The 25,942-nt window shown below is 45.8% G+C and overlaps 1 protein-coding gene across 2 annotated transcripts in view; it reads right to left on the bottom strand.

Moving 5' to 3' along the window:
• The window catches only part of TAOK3 (TAO kinase 3), a 138,428-nt gene that overhangs the window by 39,516 nt on the left and 72,970 nt on the right, over nt 1–25,942 (bottom strand). For both annotated transcript variants that reach the window (XM_048820876.2, XM_048820877.2), the window contains exons 5-11: nt 25,369–25,470; nt 21,485–21,530; nt 19,689–19,785; nt 14,735–14,848; nt 13,580–13,671; nt 8,544–8,637; nt 6,714–6,795 (exon numbers count right to left, since the gene is read on the bottom strand). In XM_048820876.2, coding sequence (XP_048676833.1) covers nt 6,714–6,795; nt 8,544–8,637; nt 13,580–13,671; nt 14,735–14,848; nt 19,689–19,785; nt 21,485–21,530; nt 25,369–25,470 — 627 coding nt within the window. The remainder of the gene's footprint in view (nt 1–6,713; nt 6,796–8,543; nt 8,638–13,579; nt 13,672–14,734; nt 14,849–19,688; nt 19,786–21,484; nt 21,531–25,368; nt 25,471–25,942) is intronic.

Below are 25,942 nucleotides of genomic sequence, written 5' to 3' on the forward strand. Positions count from 1 at the left end.
GAGCCTGGACTGCCCAAAAAATGGCTCGAAAGAAGAAAGTATTGTATGCTGTAAGCTGAAGAACTTTGGGGCTGATGAAGAAGGGAACAAATTTGTGGCACAGCAATCAAAATCTTCCTATAAAGCAATTAAAAGGACAGAAAATGTGCAATCTATGAATGACAACTCAGCTCCAATTGTTTACACAGACTCCTGCCCAAGGTAACCATGAAATCATATCCTTCAATGAACTTGCACTATTACTAGAGAGCCAACGGATTGCCAAGCCACATGAATGAATCATCAAGAAACTAACAACATAAACCTATTAGCTGGTCAAAGGATTATCAATGTGCTGCAAGTGGAACCAGAGAAGAAAACACTGGTCTGTGCTGTACAGCACATACTCAGAGCACAGGGAAAAAATACACCGGGCTCTGAAGAGATTAAAAACGGAGCCTCATTTATCAGCATTTCCATGGAAAACCAAGCCATAGGAGTTAAATATATATACTATATGGTCCAGGTTTACAGCAAAGCCAGAAGAAAGAGCACAAAGCTGACTATGCAGTACAGAGTGTATGGTTTCGATTTCTTACTTCGCGAATCAAGAGGCTCTGATGCATCCATGAGAACACATTTTACTGAGCTGAAAGAGCAACAAGAGAAGCCATAAAACAAAGGCTGAATGGTAGCCTTAGAACAAAAATCAGCATCAAAAGGCTGCAAGGTAAGCACAGAGCAGCGATTTAACCAACTGTGGAAATGAAGCAAAACACACTATGGAGCTAGTGATTCCTCTGCCGAAATATTTAAGGAAAAACTGGGTCCCGTTTACCTGGTGTGGAACAGCAGCATGCCATGCAATTCTCACCAGCAGCCAGGCACTGCAACCAGAGGAATAGCAGGCCACTGATCAATTTTAAAGAAAGGCAATATGTAAAAAAAGCCTGATGGAAAAGGGGCCGGACAATTTTCACACATGGCTACCTTCTAAAGAAATGCTGCTCCTTGAATTTCCCAAAGATAAAGCCCCTGGAGTTACACAAGGCTCCTACACTTCTCAGGTAGGCTGTAGCCAGATGACATACGGAGTTGAATGTCTGATTTAGGATTCACTTCCTATCTGTAACGTCAATAAACTGGGGACATGACCTTCAGTATGTGGTCCCTGGCCTACTTTCATATTATAAACTGTAAACTGCTGCAAAGTAAGTGCAGCAAAGAACCTTTCTTTACTCCCAAAACAAATGGTAATTGATTAGGTTGGGAATGAAAACTGGCAAAAGACCATAAACAAAGGGCAATAATAAATGACAAGGTATCAAGTTTAGGGAAAGACTCTGACCAGTTGCTGTGGGAATTGGTGCTAAGTAAGTTTTAATTTAAGATCTTCATTAATAATACAGAAAAGGGCGTAAAAGGCATGTTAATGGTTAAGTCACAAAGCTTACTACATTGGGAGGAGTTGCTAGCACCAGTCTGGACAGAGAAATAATAGGGAGATGGAGAGATTAGAAACATGGATAGAAAACCAAAGGAGGAGATTCAACTTGAAAAAAATCTAAGACTTAAAAAAAATACTACATGCGAACAATAATGCTAAAAAAGACCTACGGGTAGCAGTTGACAGGAAATTAGACAAGATTTGGCAACAAGACAGGAGCCAAAAAGGCCAATGAAGTTTTGGGCTGTATGCAAAGAAGCATCATCATTACAGAGCAAAGAAGAAACAGCCCTCCATATGGCTCAAGTGTAACCAGACCTGGAACAGTGTTTTCTGCTGCAGGCACATCAATACCAGAAAGACGTGTCAAAATGGAGAGATTTAGAGGAGAAAAAAATGATCAGGAGGGCTGGAAGGACTGACTCAGGAGAAAAGAGCTGCATATCTATCGTTTGGCGAAGAGAAGAGAAAGCAGAACAATCAGGGAAATTGTAGAACACTACAAACATTTGAAAGGTGCAAACACCATGGGTGGAGAAGAAGTGAGCGAGTGCTTCCGGGTGGCATTACTGGGATTAATAGCATGAAATTGGGAAAAGGAAAATTTAGGCTGAAAATCCTCCTGACAGGCTGTGAAACAGTCTCCCTAGGGAAATGGTGGAAGAACCATTGCTGGGGCTTAAGACTAGATTGCTGAAGACTCTAGAGAATGCACCATACAGAATAATCCTGCTCTGGCTGGTAGATGGACCGGCTGACCTAGAAGATCTTTTCCATCCCTAATTTCTGTGATTAATCAGTAACTATCTGCAAAACTTGATTAAGGACTCAGGCCTCCGATCATGCACAATGTAATGCAGTGGTGGATCTTGGAGAACTGGTAGCTCCACATCTCCCAGAAACTCTGTGCAGCTCACTCAAAATCTAAATGCAACTAGTTATACTATCTTTTTAGATCTCCCACCACGCCCACAGAGAAAGCCTGTAGCACCAACCTTACAAATCTACAGTGCAACGCCATGGAATGGGGTAAGAGGAAACTGTCCATCGCACAACAGAAAGGTAACGTTTTCCTTCATGGGAGGATGAGGGAGAAAGAAACTTGGGTTGTATCAGAAGATTAATGGTCCCATGGTTTACAGAGAAGTTTACAGAGAAGTTTGTGTAAAGGCTCCAGGAAGGGCCTTTGTTAAGGAAGGAGATCCATACAGTAACAATGGATGATAGCCAGAGTATGGTTCCAAAAGAGAATGAGTCACTGGGTTACATACATCAGAAGTGGGGGAAAAGGCCTATGCTTTTGGTGAGGAAATCTCAATGGAGAGGAGTTAGTAAGTGAAAAGTGATACCTTGCGCTACCATCTTGCTAGAACACAAACCTCTTGTTGCAAAGACTGGCAGAGCATTGGACAAGGCAGGAACTGAGCTCAAAAGAAACAAGATTAATGTACAGGCAGTTCAGGGAAGTGTAGAAGAGAAGTCTGTGCAAACTGTACAAGGTAAGGGTCCATAAGCAGATCTGGCATCAGTAGAAGGGGAGCGGAACTGCCTCAGAAGAACGTGGATTGAGGTGGTGGAAGAGGTTTGTGGACAACACAGATGGGGAAAGCCCAGGACAAGAGAGGAATGGTGGTGGCTCTGATCAAGTGCAAATAGCAATCTGAGGTAAGAAAATGGTGCGTAAAAGAAAAACAACAACAACAAATCCATTGAGTGTAAATGAAAACAAATACAAAGAAGCAAAGCTAGCTACCAAGCAGGCAGTGAAAGCCAAAGAGTGGCCAAGACGATTTATATGCAAACCTTGTAAATGACCCACAGCTAGCTGGCAAAAATATCTATAGCATTACAAAAATGAGACGCAAAGGGACAGAGGATGGTATTGTAATACCATTAGTAAATGATGACCAGGGATACTACTAGTAACACCTGAACAAGTGAAGGAGAGGGGGAAAAAATACTTTGAGAGGGTCTTAAACGAGGCAAACCCCTTTAGGGTGGAGTGACCAACATGTGACCCGCATGAAGTGCCTAACCCTCACACAGCAGTGGGTGAGGGGAGATATAAAGTTCAGGTAATGAAGAATGGTACGCATCGAGACTCAATGTGACAGCAAACCCGGTGAAAGTCTTGGATGAGTGAGGCATACAATGCATAAGCAGAGAAGTTAAAGTCATAGGGTGAGACAAGACAATTCCTGAAGGCTGGTGCAAGTCTATCCTGGTCCCAAAACTTAAGAAGGGAAGTTTCCATGAATGTGAAAACTATTGAGGGATAAAACTAAGGTTGCATGGGATGAAGATACTGGAACAGACCCTGGGGATGCCAGGATTTGGAGAATGGTGGAACTTCTCCTGGAACAAGAACAGTTCAGCTTTAGGAAAGGACAAGGAACCACAGATGGCACGGCTGTAAATTGGCAAAGGACAGAGAGAAGTGGCTAGAGCACCAACAGGATAGTGTCTGGGCTTTTACAGACCTAGAAAAGGCATACAATAAAGAGGATAGAAGGATGCTCACACTGATGCTGAGGTAATACAGAGTGTCTGAGGATTTAGTAGCTATGGAGAATGCCCTACATAGATCACCTAAAACCGTGATCCAAACATGTTTTGTAACAACAAGTGCATTTGAAGTGAAAGTTGGACTGCACCTGTGGTTGGCCGCAAGTCCACTGCTGTTTACCATATTGATGGACTATATCAGCATGAAGATCCCAGTGGGAAAAGGGGAAAAGCTGCTCTATGCAGATGACACAGCAACCAGGGCACCCTCAAAAGAAGAGGCAGAGGAAACAGTAAGCCAGTGGTATAACCAGATAAGCTGGCATGTTCATGTGGATAACTAGGGGTGCCACAGGAAAACTGGACACAGATTAGTGGAGTGCGACTAAAGCAGACAGACCTGTTCAAGTACCTTGGTGGGTCAGGTGCAGAAAATGGTGAGCTTGAGTGCATTAGACAGTCCAGACTGAGGAGTGCTGGAAGAATGTGGAATAACATCTCAGGGATTACGCATGACAGGTGTATGCCACTAGGACTAAAAGCCCAACTGTATTGAAAAACGGTGGGCCTCACACAGCTGTGTGGTGCAGAAGCATGGGTGACACAGACGGCAGACTCAGTGCCTACAGGTGTTCAAGATGAGAGGTTTTCATGCCATAAGAGGAGTTACACGAAGAGAGATTTCAAAAGGAAAGTATTAGGATGGAAGTCAAAGTCCATGACGTGGCTGACAAAAACCAGGAAGTGCAACTTCACTGGTTCAGATACATGCAAGGGATAAATAAAAGGAGACCTGCTGAAGATAGCATGGCAGGAAAGGGACTCAAGAGGAAAGCCAAGGAAGCAATGGATGGATTGTGTCACAGAAGATGGTCAGCAGGTAGACTTTGGACAGACAAAGATGGAGGGTGTTTGCACAATGACCCAACGCCAGTTGATGGGATAAGGGGAAGATGGAAAAGAATACACACACTAATATCCAATTTCTGATTAACTTTCTTTTCCTCCCCCACTTCTAAGCCTATATACGAGCTCACCCTCCCTCCAGGCTAGAGATGGAGCACTCCTGTAACGCAGAACCCAACTCTGCTTCCTGCGCGCTCCATTGCCACTATACTAGACCAGGAGGCTGGTTTGCCATTTTGAACTAAATCTGGAGTGCAGAAATCCTCTCTCGCCCCTCAAAGCTTTTGAGCACTTACTCTTAAGTCTTGTCTATACAACAGAAACTACCCACTGGATAATTTAACAGTGAATGCCTGCAGCAGGTGCAACTAAACTAATGCTGGTGATGGTTTGTCCTTTCCTATGTTTATAGTTCAACTACATTCAGCGCTTCTGCAGAAATCACAATTAAATCCTTTATCCGCTTGCTGCTGACAGGCCCTTCCTTCAGCTAGGCAGGCTACTACATGAAACATAGCCTCATGAGACTTGCAACTTCCTTCCAGAACTCAAACACGTTCTCTGCAAAGCCCACTGGGGTGCAAGGGGGCAGGAGTCCTGTGACTGCTCCCAAACTAGTTCCTCACAACAGCATGAACCCTTTCCCCATGCAGCTTACCCACAGACCTCTCCAATAGCTTGAACCTCAGAGTTTCCTGTTACAACAGATGCATTTTAACAGGAGCAGAATGAAGTCTGAAAACAGAACATCAAGTGCCCTAATTCTCTAGCAATTCAAACAAACAAGGCCACTAGGCTTTTAAATTTCACACTGGTAGGTTGCAATTTTCTGCAGGAACAATGCAGCCAGATATCAAAAGTGATTCTCAGAACCAGCTGTTTTGCCTATAACAGGGTGGATTTCAAACGAACCATTTACATGAAAGGAGGCTTAAATGTGATGCTGTAGAAAGATGCATCAACAATAGTGGCAGCCAAGGTTGTGCATAAAGGATGAAATTCATCTCTGCGCAGAGGGCCAGTCCAAGGCCACGACAAAACACGCCAGTGCACAAGGGTGAGTTTCGCCCAGGTTAACCACAGCTGTCTGAAGTGCCATCTTATTCCACCCGACATTTGGCATTCCCAATTAGTATTGCAGACCGGCAAGAATCTGGTGGCAAGAGGTAGGGGACCATGAGTTCGTTCATTTATTGTCATGGTGACTTTTAAGGCTGTCTTGCAAAATTCTACTGGCCCAAAGCGAGTTTTAATTTTTGGAACCGACAAGTAAAATATCACCAATTTTCCACTAACATTGAAAAGTAAAAGGGTGGGCAAATGGGTTCAGTGCCTGGACTGGGAAATGAATCCTAGAATATCAGGGTTGGAAGGGACCTCAGGAGGTCATCTAGTCCAACCCCCTGCTTAAAGCAGGACCAATCCCCAACTAAATCATCCCAGCCAGGGCTTTATCAAGCCTGACCTTAAAAACTTCTAAGGAAGGAGATTCCACCACCTCCCTAGGTAACGCATTCCAGTGTCATGGTCATGATACTTTTGCAAAGCTGCTTTAAAAAGACCTTTGCTTAGTTCACCCATCCTTTATCATGTAAGCTGTGGGGAGGGAAACTGTTAAATAGAACAGAAGTGGAAATTACATTTCTAAATGCGACTGCATAGTGATCATAATAAAAAAGGGAGAATTCTCAGGAAAACCAATCCACAGGGTGCAAGTAGTCCTGACCTTGCAGCTCCTATGCCTCCCTGGATACACTAGAAAATGGCCTACTCCACTCTGCCAAGCGACGTGCTGTCCCACCACCAATACTGGTAACATTACTCCACCTCCGACCTCCCTCCCCTCAACTTCTGAAATAGAAAAGTGAAAAGTTACCCGCAACAGGTCTGCTGACGATGGCCTTTCCTGAGGTATTTTCTGCAAGCAGTAATCAACAAATCCCCTAAAGGAGTCCGTCCTGTATATAGAGAAAGATTTAAGGGGGGGGGAATCAATTCAGGGTCCGGAAGGCACACTGGTGACTTTCAAAATTTATCTGTATCAGTAAGAGAAAAAAAAATCTGTATTTCTTTGTTCTTAAGTTGTGGGACACGAGACAAACTGGATTGTTGCCAAGTGTACAGGTTAATTCCCTTGGTTCCTCAATGCAGGGAGAAATGCACAGACACTCACAGTGAGAGGAAAATCAGTGTGCATTGGACAGTAAGATGTTCTGTACTGGAGTTCAAGTCCTTTTACTCTAGTGAAGGTGAAGTTTGCACTAGCAGATGCATCGTCCACGAGAGAGATGCTTTCCTTTTAATACCTTGATGGTCTAGATCTCCATTTTATCCAATCATTACTGACAACGCATCAGCTGTGGCACTTATTCACGTTTCAGGGCCTTGCTCAACTGGGGCTGGTATCTTGAGGGATTCCCTACCTCCCCATGCCCCGGGAAAGAAAAATAGTTCCCTCCCTGCCAATGAAACTCAGACATTAACACATTTCAACAGGAGTAATATTTCTGTATGGACTACACTGATTTCCTTATGTTCTTAGTCTCTATCTGCATTTTTGGTGCCAATGTGAGGACAAAGGACAACAGAAAAGTCCATCACTAACAGGGATATTAATTCATATGCCATATTCACAGCTCTTGATACTCCACAGCAATCTTCCCCTCAATTTCACTAACAAGTCCTTTGGATTCTCTGGTGCTCCAGACCAGCAGATAGAAAGCCTGTGACAGCTTCACACAGATTCTAGTGACTTAGGACAATGAATATTACTCCTGCGTTATTAAATTTAACCTATTTTATTCTGCCTCTAGATTTTTTTTAATTTTCCATATGCTGTACATGAAACACAGTAGTTGCATAATAAACATCGCCAAGACAGAAGCTAGAGGTTTGGGTGGGTAGAAGATCAAGTTTTTGGCACCTCGAAAGGCGTGCAAGGCAGATTGGGATTATGGGACAAGTACATTAGCTGAATGTTTCCATTATGAAATAACTGACGTGACAATTTCAATGGCTACCATTAGGTTTCAGAGTTAACACACGCGCCGATAACAGGGCAAGTTCATACCCCATCTGTGAGCTATTGTTTCAGGCTGTCTGCAGATTGAGGCAACCTCCATTGCCTCAAACTCCACTTTTGGAGGGTTTCTTTTGCAATCATAAAAGAGCAAGACATTTTTAAAAATCAAAGCTTGGATTCTGGAACACAAGTGCGCACGGTGAGGCGTCTGCAGCCACAGAGCCCTGAATATTTGACAAAGCTCCAAAAGTAACTCCCAGAAAAAGCTAATTGAAGCTACCTATCTGCAGCTATCCTTTCTCGCAGTTTTTGCTGCTCAGTTTCACTCACAGTTCCTCCTTCAGCCAAGCACCATTCACACCTGGAAATTCTGTTGACACTGACTTAGGTTGACTTAATACACACACACAAACATTTTACTTCATGCAGTACCGACAGGCGCGTAATTAGTACCTGCACACATCGGACTGCAGGACAGCCGAAGTGACAGCCGGTCAAAGCTAAGCCTACCTACGAGAGAATCTCTGTGCAGCAGCAGACATGGAACTTGACAGCTGACAGTCAATCGCTACACCGGAACAAGCGTTTTCCTGGTCAGATATTTAACCATGTGAACGGTGCTGGAGAGGCCAAGGGTTTTCAGGAAAACAAAAACCAAGAGAGAACGGAGAGTAGCATGCTTACCATTCATTTGACTGTAACGTAGGGGAGTCATTCTGGGCTATATGATATAAGGCACTCATTGCATTCATGTTGAAAAGGGGAGGCTTCCGTTCGGCTGGAAAGACAAGAAAGAAGAGTGATAAAGCAGGCGAAGAAAACGGAGAAAGACAAGGAAGTTCAAGCACGCTAAATCAATAGCTCATTACTGTCGTCATGCCACATAAACCAATTATTTTAATCTCCGAGGTTAGTTCAGGACAGCCCTTTAGGGAAACCTGTTGCTTATCTCAATGCTGGATGGGACAGCTCCCGAGAAAGCAAGTGCAACCCAGTGGATTTTACCTGTAAAAAGGGCTCTAGTATCTTTTACCCTAGTGACATCTTCCCGAGTTTGGCCTGCTACAGTAAATACAGGACAAGAAAAAATTGTCTCCACAAGTGAAGCATGATCACCATCAGCCCTGGAAAAGCTGGGACCCGGCACCTAAAAACGCTGGGTGCTCTGACTGACAACATCTGAGGCTAAAGAAGAAAAGATGCAAGGACACCAAAATTGAAGGTAACTGCAACCAACTGGCAGAAGGACGACAATTTGCCGGCCTACCTGCTTCTTTGCTAAATTCCTCCTCAGCTCCCCTTAGCCATAGTCACCCCTGGGAGTGCACTTCTGAAGGGGTACTCAACTACTGTCTGTCTGTGCTCTCCCCAGAACAGGGCACAACTGCTGATCACAGAAACCAAGGCGGGAGAACAGTTTTCACCCTGGTCCAAGGTCAGACAGACCATGACTCAATGCAGCCAGATTTTTAAGTTCATGTCAGGTCAGAGCAGAGCGGAGCAGCTGCTTGTCCCTGACATGCAATGTGCATACAACTCAGTTTTTTTTTCCAGACAATTTTGCAACTCATTTTGGCTATGCAAGAAATTGGGTCCTCACCATCCTGGGTCAGACAAACACTTGAGAGCCAGGCCCCGGTAGCTGAATAAGAAAACTGGTACTTTCCAAGAGGATTAGCAACAACAAGAAATACTTTGTAAAAAAGCTTTGAGATCCTTGAATGAAAAGCTCCATGGAAGTTCAAATATTAATTCAGCCTCAATGCCCACGGGGGTCTATCGCAATACCCATTTTACAGTGGGGAAAACAATCACAGAGAGGTTAAACGACTAGTTCAAACCCACAAAGCAGGGCTGGGAAGAGAACCCAGGAGCTCTGATTCTCCATTCCTTAATTCTAAAATACAAACTGCATCAGGGTGAAGCTCGTTTTAGCCACTGAAATGCCAACCATCACACAGCATGGGACATGGAACTACCCCCTTTCTGTCGGAAACAACATTTCTCCCCATTCCTGGTCCTCTTTGCCAATCCCCAGGGTCTGCTGCCAGCTGAAGGTTTACCAGAAATTCCATTTTCAGGAAGCTTTCCCTTACAGCAAAGGGAACTTCTGATAGATTGCTACAAACACAGTTTTAAAATGGGTTATTTTTTCTTTGAAAATGATTCACTGAACAAATACAAAGTTAATTTTCAAACTTTAAAATGTGCACAGCCGTTCTACAGAACAGCTCCTGCAGCAACATATGCTAGTGCTAACTAGCCAAGTATTAGTTTCCATTAATTCCTTTTTGACCTATTCTCATTGAAACACTGACTACCCTGGTGTAGTATTCGGTTTATTAAAGCTTTCTTAAAAGCCAACTCTCAAGATACAGACGGTCCCACCATAACAGGGTACTGTCTGAATGCTTAACAACATTTAACAGCTATCACAGTGCAGGGTTTCACTGCTTATGTTTCATGTTTTTCTTATAACCCTTACTTATTTAATTGGCCCTGCACTGAGAATTATTGTGGTAATCGTCACTGAATATAGGGGAGAGGACATGTATTTTACCTGCTGGTGCAGACACTGAAGAAAACACAAGGGGTCCCTGATGAGGAGACTGGGATCAAGAACAGGAGAAAACAGAACAAATATGTCATGGCAGAATGGTGGGGGACAGAGGGAGGGAGGAGGAGTTATCTCCGAGGCCCCATTAAGAGCACAAGAGAATTTTTATCTTTGGGGTTTGTTGCTCATGTGCCATTTCTTGCAACATGCCTCAGCGGTTTTTCTTGCTGGCTGGGGCAGCATTTAGGTTTCAAGTGTGATAGGTTATGCTGCCCTCTCTGAAGATTTTCCAGTGCAGTCAGGAAGTTATCGCACATCATCCCACATTTAGCCATGTTGCCTGTTAATCAGCGTACACAGCATGCTAGGTCTCCCATCCATACAAAGCAGCCTTTGTATACAGAAGGGTGGGGTGCGCAATTCTCACAGAAATAGGCAGCTACTACAGCATTGCGCCAGGTGACCATTCTCTGGATGGTGAGGTGAGAAGCTGCTCGTAAGTTCGGTGTAGATGTTTGTACACTGGAGGAAAGGAACTGGTGCTTCCCTCAGCCTGAGGGAGTCAGTGACCCCACCACCACTAGCAATGGTTAGTAACCCAGCAAGAGCGACTCAGGGTCTGACAACTATTATAAAGAACACAGGACCTGAGTACTTGCGAGATGCCTTACTGCTTTATATTCCACTGAGCCCATGCAGGCTGACAGCACAGAACTGCTGACCACCCCCCCAAGACACCCCAGAGAGCACTGTGAGAGGCAGCATCTTCAAGAGCCCATTGCTGTGGAGCTCCTGTCTCCCACTGCCATATATGAAAGCACACTGGTGGCACCCTCCCTCACATCGAAACTCAAGGCGTGGTTTCCTTTTTTGAGCTTCGTTTCTCTGCCTCTCAAAGTTGGTTCCCACTGTAGCATCTTGTCAGGCCTCTTACCCAGGTCCTATGGTTATCCATCAAGTGCTGTGAACATGCTTGTCCCTCTACACAATATAGAAGAAGATATGGGTCCAGTCCTCCAGGCAGACAATTCAACTGTACGGACAGCGCAGGTCAGACACACAATACACGAGGTGAGCAATTTGAGAGTGGGACAGATAATCCCCTCTCAATGGTATTTTTAAGATGGCTTCTATGGATGAACACTGGAACGGTATCAGGGGAAAATCTGGTTTTAAGAAGGGATTTAAATGGAGCAGGCAGTGAAGCTTGCCGTAAGGGGCGGCAACGAAGAAGTCACAATAAAGAATGGAGGAGGACACATAGTGTGTGGTTAGGTGGTGGCTGGCATTGGGGAACAGGAGTGAGACAGAATGTCAGAAGAAATGAGAGCTATCAAGTATTGCACGCTGTATTTTAGTTTCCTTTAGTTGAGGCTCCCAGAGGCTGTTGGGCATGGGTGTCTGGAATGTAAAGACAACAATAGCAAGGTGCTTCCCAATACGCTTAAGATGCCATTCCACAATGGCTCCACACAGGGACAGGTCCCCAGTGTAGTGTCAGCACCACAGTCATCTCCAGGAGCGATCGTTCTCTGTGATTACGCCTATACTGCAGCGGGGAGCAAGCTTCCCAGCCCTGTTGGACAGACTTGCACTAGCGGGGCTTAAGCCAGCACACTAGAAGTAGCGTGGGCATTGCAGGTCCGGCGGGGACTCAGGATAGCCACCCAAGCTCAGACCCGGGGGTCGGGTGGGCTTGAGAGCCCCAGTCACACTGCTCGACCCACTAGCATAAGGCTCCCAGCTGCAGTCCAGAAAATCCCTCACTGTTGTAGCTTCACAGGCAGCCTGCACAGGGAATCAGCTGGAGTACTTTGATGGCTGAGGCTGAATTATCAACCATGTGTAGGCTCCACTCATCTGCTTGTTCAAGAATAGGATATTCATGCTCTTTCTTGGGCACAGGGTGAGGTTATTCGTTGTGGGTCTAGTGGAGTCATCCTAGGATGATACTGCCGTCGTACTGGGAAACGAGATGGACTGAAACAGCGTAAGAAGTGATGGCTGAGCGAGGAGTTTTCATACAGCAACTCCAACAGTTTGACAGAGTTTAAGGCATCTGTTTTTAAATCTGGGGTTGCAGGAGTTTATCATCTATATGTCCCAACAGGCCCCTTACCTGTAAGTGATTTCAAAAACGCAGGTCGGAATCTTTATTGTTAGCTGTTGGCTCTAGGCCAACTTCAACTCAGAGGACAATTCCCACTAACTTCATTGGAAGCTTCATCTGTGTCTACACCAGCACGGAATTTGTTTCTATATCAGGAACTTGCTACCAAAGGGCTCAGTCCCCTGGATTGTACAGTACCTCAGCTCCTATGGAAATCAACAGGAGTTGCGGGCATAGAGTACCTTCTAGCGACATTCAGCAAGACACAGGATTGGGTTCAATGGAAGGACCTGACAGCGTAAGGAGCAGTTCTCCTGTGAATCTACTGTGGGCTCATCCATGTGTTTCTGCTGGAAGCAAATAGTGAACTCTGGGAATAGGGGATAACTCATTCAGAACTGCAGAACCTCTGACAATTATAACCCACTGTCATCCAGGAGGAAGCTCAATTTCCAAACATAGCAGCCAGCTGAGACACCCAGATCCTACATCTGGATGCTTACACGGGCTTAGGTAGGGATGTAAATGCTCTCTTCCCGTTCCTACAGTAAATGCCAATTTGAGGAACCAAATGTAGGTCTGGGATGGTTGCTTAAGGGGCTCCTGTTTGAAAGCTGGGCCAGCAGAATCACATTTACAGCCTTGTCTTTTGCTTTCCTCTTGAGGAGCCTTGTAGCCAGAGGAACTTCAACATTCTAACTAGCTACAGCAGCTTCAGTGCTTCCTCCTCTACCAGCAACGGAGGATCTGCCCAAATCCAGCTCTGGCTAAACACATTAAAAAAGGCCAACCAAATCCTTTTTGTGCTCAGAGTTGTTATTCCCTGACCACCTCAGGGTAGAATAAAAACAAGCAGTGGTGACAGTTAACTCTTGATCTACCAGAGAGAATGAAGTGTTTGTAGGCAAGCATTTACCTGCAGGGTTTTCTAAGTGTGTCAGGATCTTTTTATTGAAGGAGAAGAATCTTCCAGTCTTTTAGGACACCAGCATAAAATCACAAATTCAGCATGATGGGTACTTGGCAATGGAGCAGAATAACGTATTTACTCACCTAACTCAATGCACGTGATCCCAAGAGACCAAACGTCTACCTTCCCATCATACTGGCCTTCGTCCATAGCCAAGATCACCTCTGGGGCCATCCTACCAAGCACAGCACAAAATACGCGGGTTATGGGGAAAAAAATCAACAGCACAGACCTTCTTAAAAAGACACCTTCATTGTCTTCAGTAGCGCAGCGGCCCCAGAACGTAAAGAATCAGCATGGAGCTGAGTAAAGCCATGCTGAAATAAAACAACGCTTGCCTGCATTAGCAGCTTCTCCAAGAGGCATTTTTAAGGAAAGAAAAGAAAACAAGAGGCCAACCTGGATCGTCTTGCTGTTAGCGCAACATGCTGGCACATGGGAGACCCACACCAATCTCAAAGGCATTGTACCTGGAGTCAGCCAGCAGGGGCTGAAGTGTCGTAAAGGCGTCACTTTCAGTCTCCCCAGAGATGGTGGGTTTTTTCCACTGGCACGCCAGGAGCATTTTCCAGCAGACATGTGCAGCCTGTGAGTGCAGCTATGAAAGGAACAGGGGAATCTGGAACAGAGTGGGGAAATATGGCGGTCCAGAATAAAGGGAGGGGTGAAAAAACAGGGGACCCGGCTTGGGAAAGGTTCAGCCTCTTAACTTGCTACTTCAGAGAGGAAGTAGGCTTCTCACCCCATGTACTTGTGCAGAGGTTGGGCGATCTCTGGCATCAATGCCCTGGAGCGTCTGCCATGAAATAAATGGAGCATAAAGCTATGCTGGGCCACTGGGTTGGGAACATTAATCAACTCAAATGAACATCCAACAAGTTTCTTCAAAACAGAGTCCTAAATTATTTACATGCCTATCCCTGCTGCACAGTCAGACTGTCAGGGCTCTGGCCCCCCTGGCACTAGAGTTTGTCCATCACCAAGGACAAAGATTAATTTGTTACGCTCTTGGCACTATGGTAATTGAAACAGTGACAGTGGCCACATCAAACTGGGCTGCAAAGGCCACCTTTTCTCGTGGGCACTCAGGAGGCAAGAAGAGCTGGGTGGGGAGGTTTTAAAAGGCTGCTCAGTTAATGCTACTGGTTGGAGGTTTTTAATGCCACATATCATTTGTGAAGCACCAAAAGTGAGAGCACGAGGCCCTAGGAAGACTAACGTGTTCCAGCTCTACTTACCAGTAAGGGGTCCCCACAAAGGAGTTGGCAGGAGAGACTATAGACGCAGACCCAAAATCAGCTAGTTTCACCTGACCCGGTTCCGTTAGGAGAATATTTCCCGCTTTAATATCCCTTGGGAACAAAAACGGGAGAAGTGCGGTTTTGGTTACAATTAAAAATGCAGAGACACTACAGTCCATTAGCCTTTCTGCAGAACAACAACGACCCAGCACCGGAGATCTAAAAGCCCCCAAAGAGCGATTATTTACTCATGTTTATGATGATAGTGCATCGGGGCTGCCAAGAATGAGCTCCATTGTGGTAGGCACTTTACAAACACGGGGAATATAGACAGACTCTACCCAAGAGAGACACAGGGTGGAGGAAAGGTTGTCACACACAAGCAGAGTGAACCAGGTCAGGGCAGCAAGTGACATTTGTGCCACTGTTTTAGTTAGGAGGGAATAAGCTAACTGGAGAGAAAAGCCAGGGGAGAGGGGACACTCAAGGGGAGGAGAGGGTAAAAGGGGCAGGTCTGGAGTGAAACTGAAGTAAAGAGACTGGGAGGGAAGGGTGGAGAGGGCTGGAGCAAAAAGCCAATCAGCACAGGGCACAGGAAGTCCAGTCAAAACTGTCTCTGAATGCCCCAGGTCCCTGCTTTGGCTGCTTCTGCGGCTGCTCCTATTGGCTGGAGAAAGGGACTCGGTAATCATGGCTTTCCTGGGAACAGGGAACTGCCAGGCACTAGAAAGGAGAAAAGATTAATGATGACCTTGTGGTTTAGCCGCTGCACTGAGACTTAAGAGATTTGGGTTCAATACTCAGCTCTGCCACCTTGTATGACCTCGGGCATGTCACGGCAGCCATCCCCTGACTCAGTTTCCCCATCTGAATGAGGATTCTACTACTTTCGTATCTCACAGGGGTACAGCGAGGGGAGGATTAATTAGAATTGTAGGGACTCCAATTATGGTTATGACGACCCTGTAAGTAGACAGACACAATGTACAGATATGAAACCATTAATTCTTAAGTGCCAGCAGCAAGGGGGTTACACTCAAACTTGTGAAATATTGCTAAAAGGTTAAAGCCATTCATTCCATGACACTTGGCTAAGTGCCTACACAGAGTTACAGATAACATCACCTAAACATGCTTTGCCCCCAAGCTCAGGACACAGGCAGATCTGTCTAGTCTTTGCTAAACTGGAAATGTTTCTTCTCCCACCTCCTTCTAATATAAAACTAGGAAAAAAAACCAACAACAAAAAGATTGTTTTAGGGCATCCAGCTCTCCTTACATGCTGCTAGCTGAAAGACGCAGTCTAGTAATGTACTGTAAAAACTGAGACAGCACTCGGATAATGAGGGGAAAACAGTACACCAGGGATGTTTTCACATGGCAGCATCTCAGTTATTTGCTTTTTGCAAAAGCAAGCCCCGGTAGAAATGGAAGGTGAGTTAAAAGTCCCAGCTGAGTCAGGCTGTTAACACTGTAGCTAACGGCAATGCCAAGTTCTATTTTTTCAAAAATCATCACAATACACAATAAACCACTTGAAGTCTGCAGTTTTTCCCACTCTGTGGCCCACTACGTATGCCCCCAAACAGCATAACTTTTTACATCATTATTTGTATTACTGCAGCTCCTAGAGACCTAAACATGTTGACGGTCCCACTGCAGTGGGCATGGTCTGAACACTGGCACGAGACAATCCCTACCCAGTAGTTCTCAACCCACAGCATGTGGGTTGCTTGCGGCCCAATCAGTACACAGCTGTGGCCGAGGTGACACCTTCAGGGCCATACAGGTAGTATATATACACTCTGTGGATGCGGCCCAGAAAACACACAGAGAGCTGCACATACAGTCCACAATGGTAAATAGGTTGAGAACCACTGTTCTAGACAGACCAGATGGACAGTGTGGGAGAGAAACAGACACAGAGGTAAAGCGACATGCCTAGGGTCACAGCAAGTTAGAGAATAGAGCTCAGGTCCCCTGACTCCCAGTCCAGAGGTCTATCCACTAGACCAACACTACTTCTCAAACCTGAACCTATAACTATCCCAACAACTTTTCTCTGGTCTTTCCGTACCAGTGTCCCAGTTAAGGGAGCACACTGAAACGTCAGGGTGCGCCTGTCTGTGCACAGAGTTCATTTCTATAGGGTACACCTACCGAGAAGGCATTTTACAAGCCTGTATGTGCAAAGACAGAACCCAGAAAAAGTGCACAATACTCAGGAAGTTCTTTGGACACCATTATGTCCAGTGCTATCTCCAGTTCACTCTAATCTGTGAAAAATTAACAGCCCTATGTCACCAGCAAAAAGCCTTCAATGAGTAACAACGTACTGCCCATATTATAGTTATTCTTTGCAAAGCTAGGACATTGGATTCACGGGGGTAGCAAGTGACAACACGCATAAAGAACTTTGGGTTCAGACAAATATATTTGCTCCTTGCTAGTTTATGGTTTATCCACTATCTGCAATTTAAAAGAAAAATAGCTTCATCCTATTGCATTCCACACAGTTCTGTTGGATGTCCTGTTAGAGAACAGGAGAGGATGCACAATTAGGAAACTGCAGTTCTTTTGTCTCACCACAGGGTGTCCCCCTTATGCCAAGTCGTGCTCAGCTTCTTTGCCTCTCTATGGGGCAGGAAAACAGAAGTTACATGCAGTGTTGGGCCCAGGATATTAGAGAGACAAGATGGGTGATGTAATATCTTCTATTGGACCAACTTCTCTTGCCAACACAAGTTGGTCCAATAAAAGAAGTGACATGGGCAGTCTGGTTTGGTGGTCACTCAGCCATGAGGTGTGTGCCACGAAGCGCTTTTGTAAAAGAAATTTTGCACGGAGCCAGACGAAAGCCAAGCTCAGTGGAGGCCTGCACTTTCCTCCAAGAGAAGCTGCCCTCCAGTTGCATTATTACTTATTACTCATATGACTGTAATGAGTAGAGCACCCACTATGCTGGGTGCTGTAAAAACACAGAACGTACACAGTCCTGGCTCCACAGAGCTTTCCGTGTAAGACAAGAGACAACAGGTGGAAACAGACAGGCAAATACAAGGAAATAATAAGACACTAACCAAGAGACAGATGACTCCATCAACACAATGCTCCTCTCTGTGAGCGAATGAGGCCAACCATATTCCTTTGTCTCCCATAATTTCAGACACTAGTGCAGGGCTGGCCAACCTGGGGCTCCAGAGCCACACGTGGCTCTTCAGAAGTTAATCTGCGGCTCCTTGTCTAGGCACCGATTCCGGGGCTGGAGCTGCAGGCGCCAACTTTCCAGTGTGCTGTGGGTGTTCACTGCTCATCCCCTGGCTCTGCCACAGGCCCTGCCCCCACTCCACCCTTCCCCATAGCCTGCCATGCCCTTGCTCCTCCCTCACAAAGCCTCCTGCATGCCACGAAACAGCTGATCAGGAGGTGCGGGGAGGGTGGGGTGGAGGACGCTGATCAGTGGGGCTGCCCATGGGCAGGAGGCGCTGGGAGCGGCGGGGAGGGGAGCGGAGCTGATGTGGGGGCTGCTGACATATTACTGTGGCTCTTTGGCAATGTACTTTGGTAAATTCTGGCTCCTTCTCAGGCTCCGGTTGGCCACCCCTGCACTAGGGTCCAGCAGAGAACCAGAGCACTCCTCTTGGCTCTCTGCCGAGTGCAGGAGCTGAGCATCCTTGAGGACGGTGCGAAGAGCCGTGGCTGAGAGCATAACAATAGTTCTGCCTCTGCTACTGCAGAACAGAGTCAACAAATTCCAACACAGTGGTTTTCATGAGGTAGCCAGGACGTGTTAACGCACCGGAACGTCCACAGTGTTTCTAAAGGAAACTCCTCATTGTAGCAGCCCCAGGATGTGCTAACGGCCTCTCTGCCAAATATTAATCTTGACACTACGCTATCAACATGGGGAGGATTTGAGCCCAATGACTGGTTTCAAACTGTCTCCGGGAATGGAGAATCTTCACCTTTGCTCACTAATTCTGTGCTAACCCAGATCACCCTGTTTCATAGCAATACCCCAACCTACGGGATTAGGAGTTACCAAAACAAGACCAGACACACAACGTGGGTGAAATCATGTTACGTTTCTGACAAAAGACAGGAGAGTCGGAAATTAAAATGGCCATACACTGGCAAACTTTACATCATGCAGGACAATTTCCCAAAACAGCCCGAGTCCAGTAGCAGGCCTGGGGGCTTCTGTTTGGTGCTTCAGAGGAAGGTGCCTAGTGTGCACACGCTGCTTGTGTGATGCTTTATCCTGGACAAGTGAAGTTTCTTCCTGACCTCTGCAGTGGTCAGCTGATTTCCTGAGGCATGATTTTATCTACGCAGATCTCAGCAAGTACAGTGTAACCGTTACTATTACTGGTCAGAAAGTTAATCAAGCTCTCTTAAATCTGGCTTATGTTTCACTTTACACACCCGTAAACTACCAGGTATCTTTCCTGTATTTCCTTTGTCTTCACTGATTCACCTAACTGCTTCCTCCCTAGGGTGAGCAGATGTCCCGTTTTGGGGGACTTTTTCTTATATAGGCACCTATTACCCCCCACCCCGACCCTTTTTTTCCACAGTTACTATCTGGTCACCCTATTCCTCCCTCACATGCGGCCCGTTTTGCCTGGCAAATTTGTTTGGTGACATTGAGAGTGAAAACCACTATCACAGAAAAAGAAATCAATCATTGGATTGTGGCTTCACTAATGATTGCAGCAAAAGAGCAGGCCCATTAACAAGGGGACCGCTTCTGTTTACAAACATACCCTGTCATCAGCAGTGCTGGGAAAGGGAATACTGAAAGATGACATCAGTGTGTCAGGAAGTTCTGGTTAAATATTACTGTTTTATAAAGGTTACCAGAGTGTAGCAGAGCAATTCTCTAAGGCATTCTCATCAGCCCTCAACCCAGAGCAAGATGAAACATGGCAGTACCGGATGGTACTCTTACCTATGAATCTTAGCATGAGAATGCAGGTAGGCCAGCCCCTGCAAGGCACCATGGGTAATGGCAGCAATCTCCACTTCCTGAAGTGGTTTCTTGTGAACTAAAGGGTTTAAACAACAAGATGAGGTAAGTTAGATTTGTTCCTTGCCAAGGAGTTACATAGCACTGGGATAGGAAGAGTTAGTCACATTCTTGGAACAACAACAACTGACCTTTGCAGGCCATGAGTAGGGTAATACCTATAGACACCTACGTATTTCCTATGGCAAAGAGGTAGGAGGAGGTTCAGGATGAATATAAATTAGAGGTGTCTAAGCAACATTCCATAGAGCCCTCAAATATGACCAGCACATGCCTGTGGCTGACTATATCTTAGATACAGAGGTGTGGCCCATAAAGTATGGCTTTTAGCTAGCTTGGGATGGGTTTCCTCCTCCTCTGTACAGGCACTGTGAATGCCTTGGGGTTTGGTTTTAGTTCTGAGGTCACACTAGCCTCCCGTACTGCAAACCTATCTGCAACTATTCCTTCTAACTGCAGGGCAAGAACAAAGCTGATCATTTGGAGGTTTCCATTATTGCTGAACAGACAACAAGCAGTTCCCATTTATCTATCAAGGAAGATACAAGCCCAAGAAAAAGGCTGCAAGCATTTATTTTTTCATTTTACAACATGTAAATGTGCCAGCTAGGTACAGCCCTTGGGCTCCTGGCAAATTCTCAGTGTGGCCCTTGACATCTTGAAGTTTGGGCAGCCCTGTTATAGATAGGGCCCTATCAAATTCACAGCCATGAAAAACATGTCACGGACCGCACAATCTGGTCTCCCCCTGTGAAATCTGGTCTTTTATGTGCTTTTACCCCCATACTACACAGATTTAATGGGGGAGACCAGCGTTTCTCAAACTGGGGGTCCTGACCCAAAAGGGGACTGCGGGGGAGGGGGGTGGGAGGAGAGGGGAGGGCAGGTCACAACTTTATTTTATTGGGATGTGTCGCGATATTGTCACCCTTACTTCTGCTCTGCCTTCAGAGCTGGGTGGCCGGAGAGCAGCAGCTGTTGGCCAGGCGCCCAGCTCTGAAGGCGGCGCCCAGCTCTGAAGGCAGCACCCTGCCGGCAGCCACGCAGAAGTGTGGCAATACCATACCAGGCCACCCTTACTTCTGCACTGCTGCCTTCAGAGCTGGGTGGACAGAGCGTGGCAGCTGCTGACTGAGGGCCTGGCTCTGCAGGCAGCAGCGCAGAAGGAAGGGTGGCAACACCATACCAGGCCACCCTTCCTTCTGTGCTGCTGCTGGCAGCGGCTCTGCCTTCAGAGCTGGGCTCCCGGCCAGCAGCCGCTGCTCTCCAGCTGCCCAGCTCTGAAGGGAGCACTGTCGCCAGCAGCAGCGCAGAAGTAGGGTAGCCGTACCGCAACCCCCCCCTACAATAACCTTGCGACACCCCCTCCACACAACTCCTGTTGGGTCAAGACCCCTAGAATTACAACACCATGAAATTTCAGATTTAAATCTAACTGAAATCATGAAATTTATGATTTTTAAAATCCTATGACCGTGAAATTAAACAAAATGGACAGTGAATTTGGTAGGGCCCTAGTTATAGAACATATAGGGCTTAGAAGACCCACACAGGACTTGGCCATGACTTAAGGCACTAGCAGGGTTTACTGGAAGTATAGACAGCCTATGACATCTGTGAAATGGTTTCCTGAGCACCCATCTCAGCCAAAAACCACCCCCCTCCAGAAAGTTGTATTCCGAACAAATATGTGGTAGAAATGATACTTCACAGCTTACCTTCTAGCAAATCAGAAGCCGATCCTAAGCAGTATTCCATCACCAACTGCGACAGAAATAAACACAAGCATTAACCATAAGGGAGGTAGAATAATGGTGAAACATGAGACAATCCGGAATGGCTGGGTTTCACACTGGCTCAGCACACCAAGGAATATGGAATCCTAGTGTTAAAGAATGACCCACAAAGGACTGGCATTTCCTCATCTCAGCTCATAACCATGATGTGATAATGCAGAAAGAGAATTTTGTGGGATTTTAAAACAGTTTACACAGGGCACCTCCCCCCGCAATTTGAGCGTATGATGCCATCTGCAGAGCTCTGCAGGAGCCCTGGCTTAATTCACCATCCTAGCTCAGAAAAAACCACAACACCTTTCAGCAAAGCTAAGGGCAGGCCCCTAGACCCTCTCCCATTCTCAGCTCATGGGAAGAGGCCCTAAGCATAGCAGTACAACGAGCCCCTTCCTCAGCCCACCACCTGCACAGTGAACCCTCCTTCCGAGGGCCATCACTGGCCGGAGACAAGGCATCTCCAACATCATCTCTATTTCGCTTCAGGGCCTGAGAAGAGTTGTGAACTAGGTGGTCCAATAATATTTGATTGGCCATGGGAAGGGAATGGGTAGCTTAATCACCTGGCGTTTGTGCTCGTCCATGGCAAGTTCCTGGCCCCTGGGTTGGCAGGAGCTGGGCGTGTGGCAAAAATGGCATATTTAATTTTGGCTAAAGGGGTGACTTGCACTGCTCAATAATTATGGAGCAGCAAGGGGGCTCTGTCCAGTTCGCTGCAACTGAAAGCCTGGTGGCTACAGTGTAAGGCCTTCAGGGGGGTCTCTGAGTGAGAGAGAAAGACACGGAAAGGAATGTCGGGAGGCAGTGTTCCAAGGCTTCTGCTGATTAGTGGAATTTCTGTGCTCTCACCTGCCTCAAGTCACTGAATGAAGGATGTTCTTTCTTAGAGACAAAAACGCAGCAAGGATGGATTCATATTAAATGTAGATCTTACAACTAACTGCATGAATTGCATTGCCTTTTCACTGGACTAAGATTGATTTGCATTGATATTTTGTGTCCAATCAATCTAGGAATAGAAACTAATCTGATTAACCATCTCAGAATTGGTAATTGAAGAGTTTATTGTAGAATGCTTTTTGCTCTGTTCTAGCCCCAAGTTGGTATTTTAAATATTTCATAGCCCAATGCATTTATCTGCTGAAAGCACTTTAAATAAAATAACTAAGACAGAGAGCCAGCTAGCTGTTTTAATATTTGTGAGGAAAATATGCAAAGAGAAATTCATTTTTCGTCTCTCCCCCATAAAATTTAGGATGCTGAGCTGTAAGTGCAGTCAGCAGGATTTCTTTGAGCAAAAAAAGTGAGCCCTAATGTGGATTTTCACAGCTGGAGCACGTTTTAAACATGTCCTGTTTATTCCTCCTCTTAATGAAATGTGAAAATCAAAAGCAGCTTGAAACACTCTTGCATGGAACGCTGAAGGCCATGAACACACTTAGCAGCATCCCCTTAGGGCCGGAGATTTGCACTTATTGCTTATTTGGTATTTCTCCGGCTCCACTATTTCCAATAACCCCATTCAGTCTGCTGGAGACAATGCATCAGCCCCTTTAGTACAGCCGAAGGGCAATGCTTTGCGGTGTCCTTTACTCAGCACACAGTGCAGGCCAGCAACAGCCAGCCAGGTGTGCCTTGGTTAGGGGTGGATGTAGCCTCCCAATTCAACTAATACACTGACTACACTAAACTGCTGAGGGGGCACCAGTCACCTTCACTACCCTTCACTCTGGCACCACAACCTTCACCCTGGCCTGGTGAGGAGGGGAGGCCCTAGGGCGGGGGAAGAGCAGGCTCACCCCACATTCACCCTGCAGTGGTGGCCCCCGCACCAGGTTGCAATGCCACAGAACCACTTAGGTTTCACCAGGCCACCACTCCGTCATAACCATAGTAAGATCGTGTACGTGTTAGATTTCAGAAGGGCTGGTCTAGGGACACACTGTACGTAGTCATGGATCTCAGCATCCACAAGTTTATGAAACCCAGAACCCTGAAGTTTCTTCGCCAGCCCACTAGGACAAATCAATGTAGCTCAATTGGGTCGGTGTCTGTTTTCCTCACCTAATTACACTACACATCGACATTGTTCTCAGTGTTTGTTTTAATTCACTTGATTCAATTCCTGCATGTTTTATATTCAGGCAGAGGCATGAGTTGTAGGATGGAATTGGAGACGTTTGTAGGTTATGGATGGCAAAGAGTTTGCATTTGGTTATAAAACTTGATTTTCAAGCTTCATCAGAGAATAAATGCCTCCTAATGTAACTGGTGCTACCTCAGTGATTGCCCCATTTTTCAGATCTTTAATAATCATAGTAATCACTACCAGGCCTATTACGGAACTTGAAATGTCCTGCTCTTATCAGTCTGCGTTGACGAAAATTACCAATTTATTCCTCCTCTCTTTTTCTCTTAGCCAGTTTTTGATCCATGACAATGTTGCCTCTTGCCCCATGACTATTATGTTTCTGTAGTAACTTCTTGTGAAAGTCCTTGTCAAAGACCTTTTGAAAAGCTAAGTGAATTACCTGGTTCTCCTTCATCCACTATTTTATGGACATGTTCAAAGAGTCCTAATGAGTGAGTGAGAGGAATAGTTTTCCTTTCCAGAGCCATGCCAGTTGGATCCTATCATATTATATTCTTCAAGGCGTTATTTTATTTTTCGTTAGTTATAGTTGCAACTAATATCCCAAGCACAAATGTAAGGATCTGTAATTCACTGGATCACCCCACTGACTTTCGTAAATCTACCACTATAAGCAGTCATTTATATGGAGGTTATTGTTTTAAAGACCCTAAAAAATTGGGCTTTCAGTACTTAGAAACTATAACATGTAAAGGCCTTTGGGCATGGACATCAACAAATTATGGGCTTGATCCAAATTCTACTGAATTCAACAGAAAGACTCGGACTTCAATGAGCTTTGGAGGAGATGCTACATAATCACCATAAAAGAGGTTTGGGCTGAAGGCTGAGAAACTGCAAAGAAACCCTGGGGTTGCAAGAAATACGGTAGGGAGTCAATAAATAAAACACTTCGACAAATTCTACCTTACAGTAGACTTACGAGCTAGATGAGGATTCTGGGATCAGGTTCAAATTACCTACCGACCCTTCGATCACACAGTCAAATCCCAGCAGAGTCAAGCAAACCCTTTGTTCTTCTGAAGCCGATTAGCTAGCTGCCATGATGTTGACTGTGAGGGGATGTTGGAGGAACTCTTATTACAAAACTAAATGCCCTGGCCAATCTGCGTGAACTAACAAGGTACTTTTATATAGAAGTAGGGATCTGCCCCAGTGTCCTTGTCCAAAATTTCCACTCCCCTTGTAAATAACTTTGAGGATCCTTCAAGATAAAAGACTACAAGGAATATTAAGTATTCAGTGTTGTGTGGAAAGACAGGATCATTTACCAGATATTCAGTCACCTACGGGCATGTGGTCCTGCCCGGGAATACAGGGACTTGACAACTGCTGGTGCTGTTACACAGTGCTACCGTGATATGGGTACCTGCCATCGTGCCCGTGCTCACTCTATTCAGATCATGAAGGTTTAGGAGATTGTTGCTAGCAAGTGCCATAGACCTGCAGGCAAGCAGTTCCATGATTCGAAAATCAAGTTCCCTCTGCCACACAGAGTTCTGTGTCGTCAGCACAAACCACGTTTCACCACCAGGAGACCAAATACATACTTCTAAATGCAAGAACCTCCTGTTTGCTCCGTGTTACAATAAAATTCTTATGGGGGAGGGCGGGGGGAGAGAAGGAGAGCTGGAAATGCCACGGGGCTCGCACTCACCCAGGCAGTGTGCTCTTTCAGGTAACAGCCCTTGTACTCTACGGTGTTGGGGTGCTTCAGCTGCCGTAGGAACTGGACTTCCTTGATGATATCCTGCCATTTCTATTGAAAACAAAATGGGAGGTATTCCCTCCTTACGTCAATCCCTCATCCCGCATTCTCCACGACAACCTGCGGCTCCTGCAGCACAGTCAGGTGTTACTGCAGATTTGGGAAGCGACCATGAGACAATTTTACTATTGGAGACGGTCAACAGAACCACCACCCCATTTTCTCTCCTTTTCCCAGCCTCCCAATTAACACCAGCCCTACCTCTCGTTGCTACCATCTCATCGTTCCCTTTCATTGTTTAAATTACTCGCTGGGACGACCAGTCAGTCATATCAGGAGAACTACGGGACCGATGCCAGGAAGTGGACGAAAGCTTTCAAAACCTCCTTGCGAACTCTGAGCTAGATGGGAGGGGGCAATCTAGCTCTGTTCATCTTACACAGAAGCAAAAAAATTCCCCAAAGGTGGTGTCACTTCTAATCACTGACCTTTGAAATCACCCTAGTTCAAATCATGTCAGCTG

Source organism: Caretta caretta, chromosome 15 (assembly GCF_965140235.1).
Source record: "Caretta caretta isolate rCarCar2 chromosome 15, rCarCar1.hap1, whole genome shotgun sequence".
Taxonomy (NCBI): Eukaryota; Metazoa; Chordata; order Testudines; family Cheloniidae; genus Caretta; species Caretta caretta.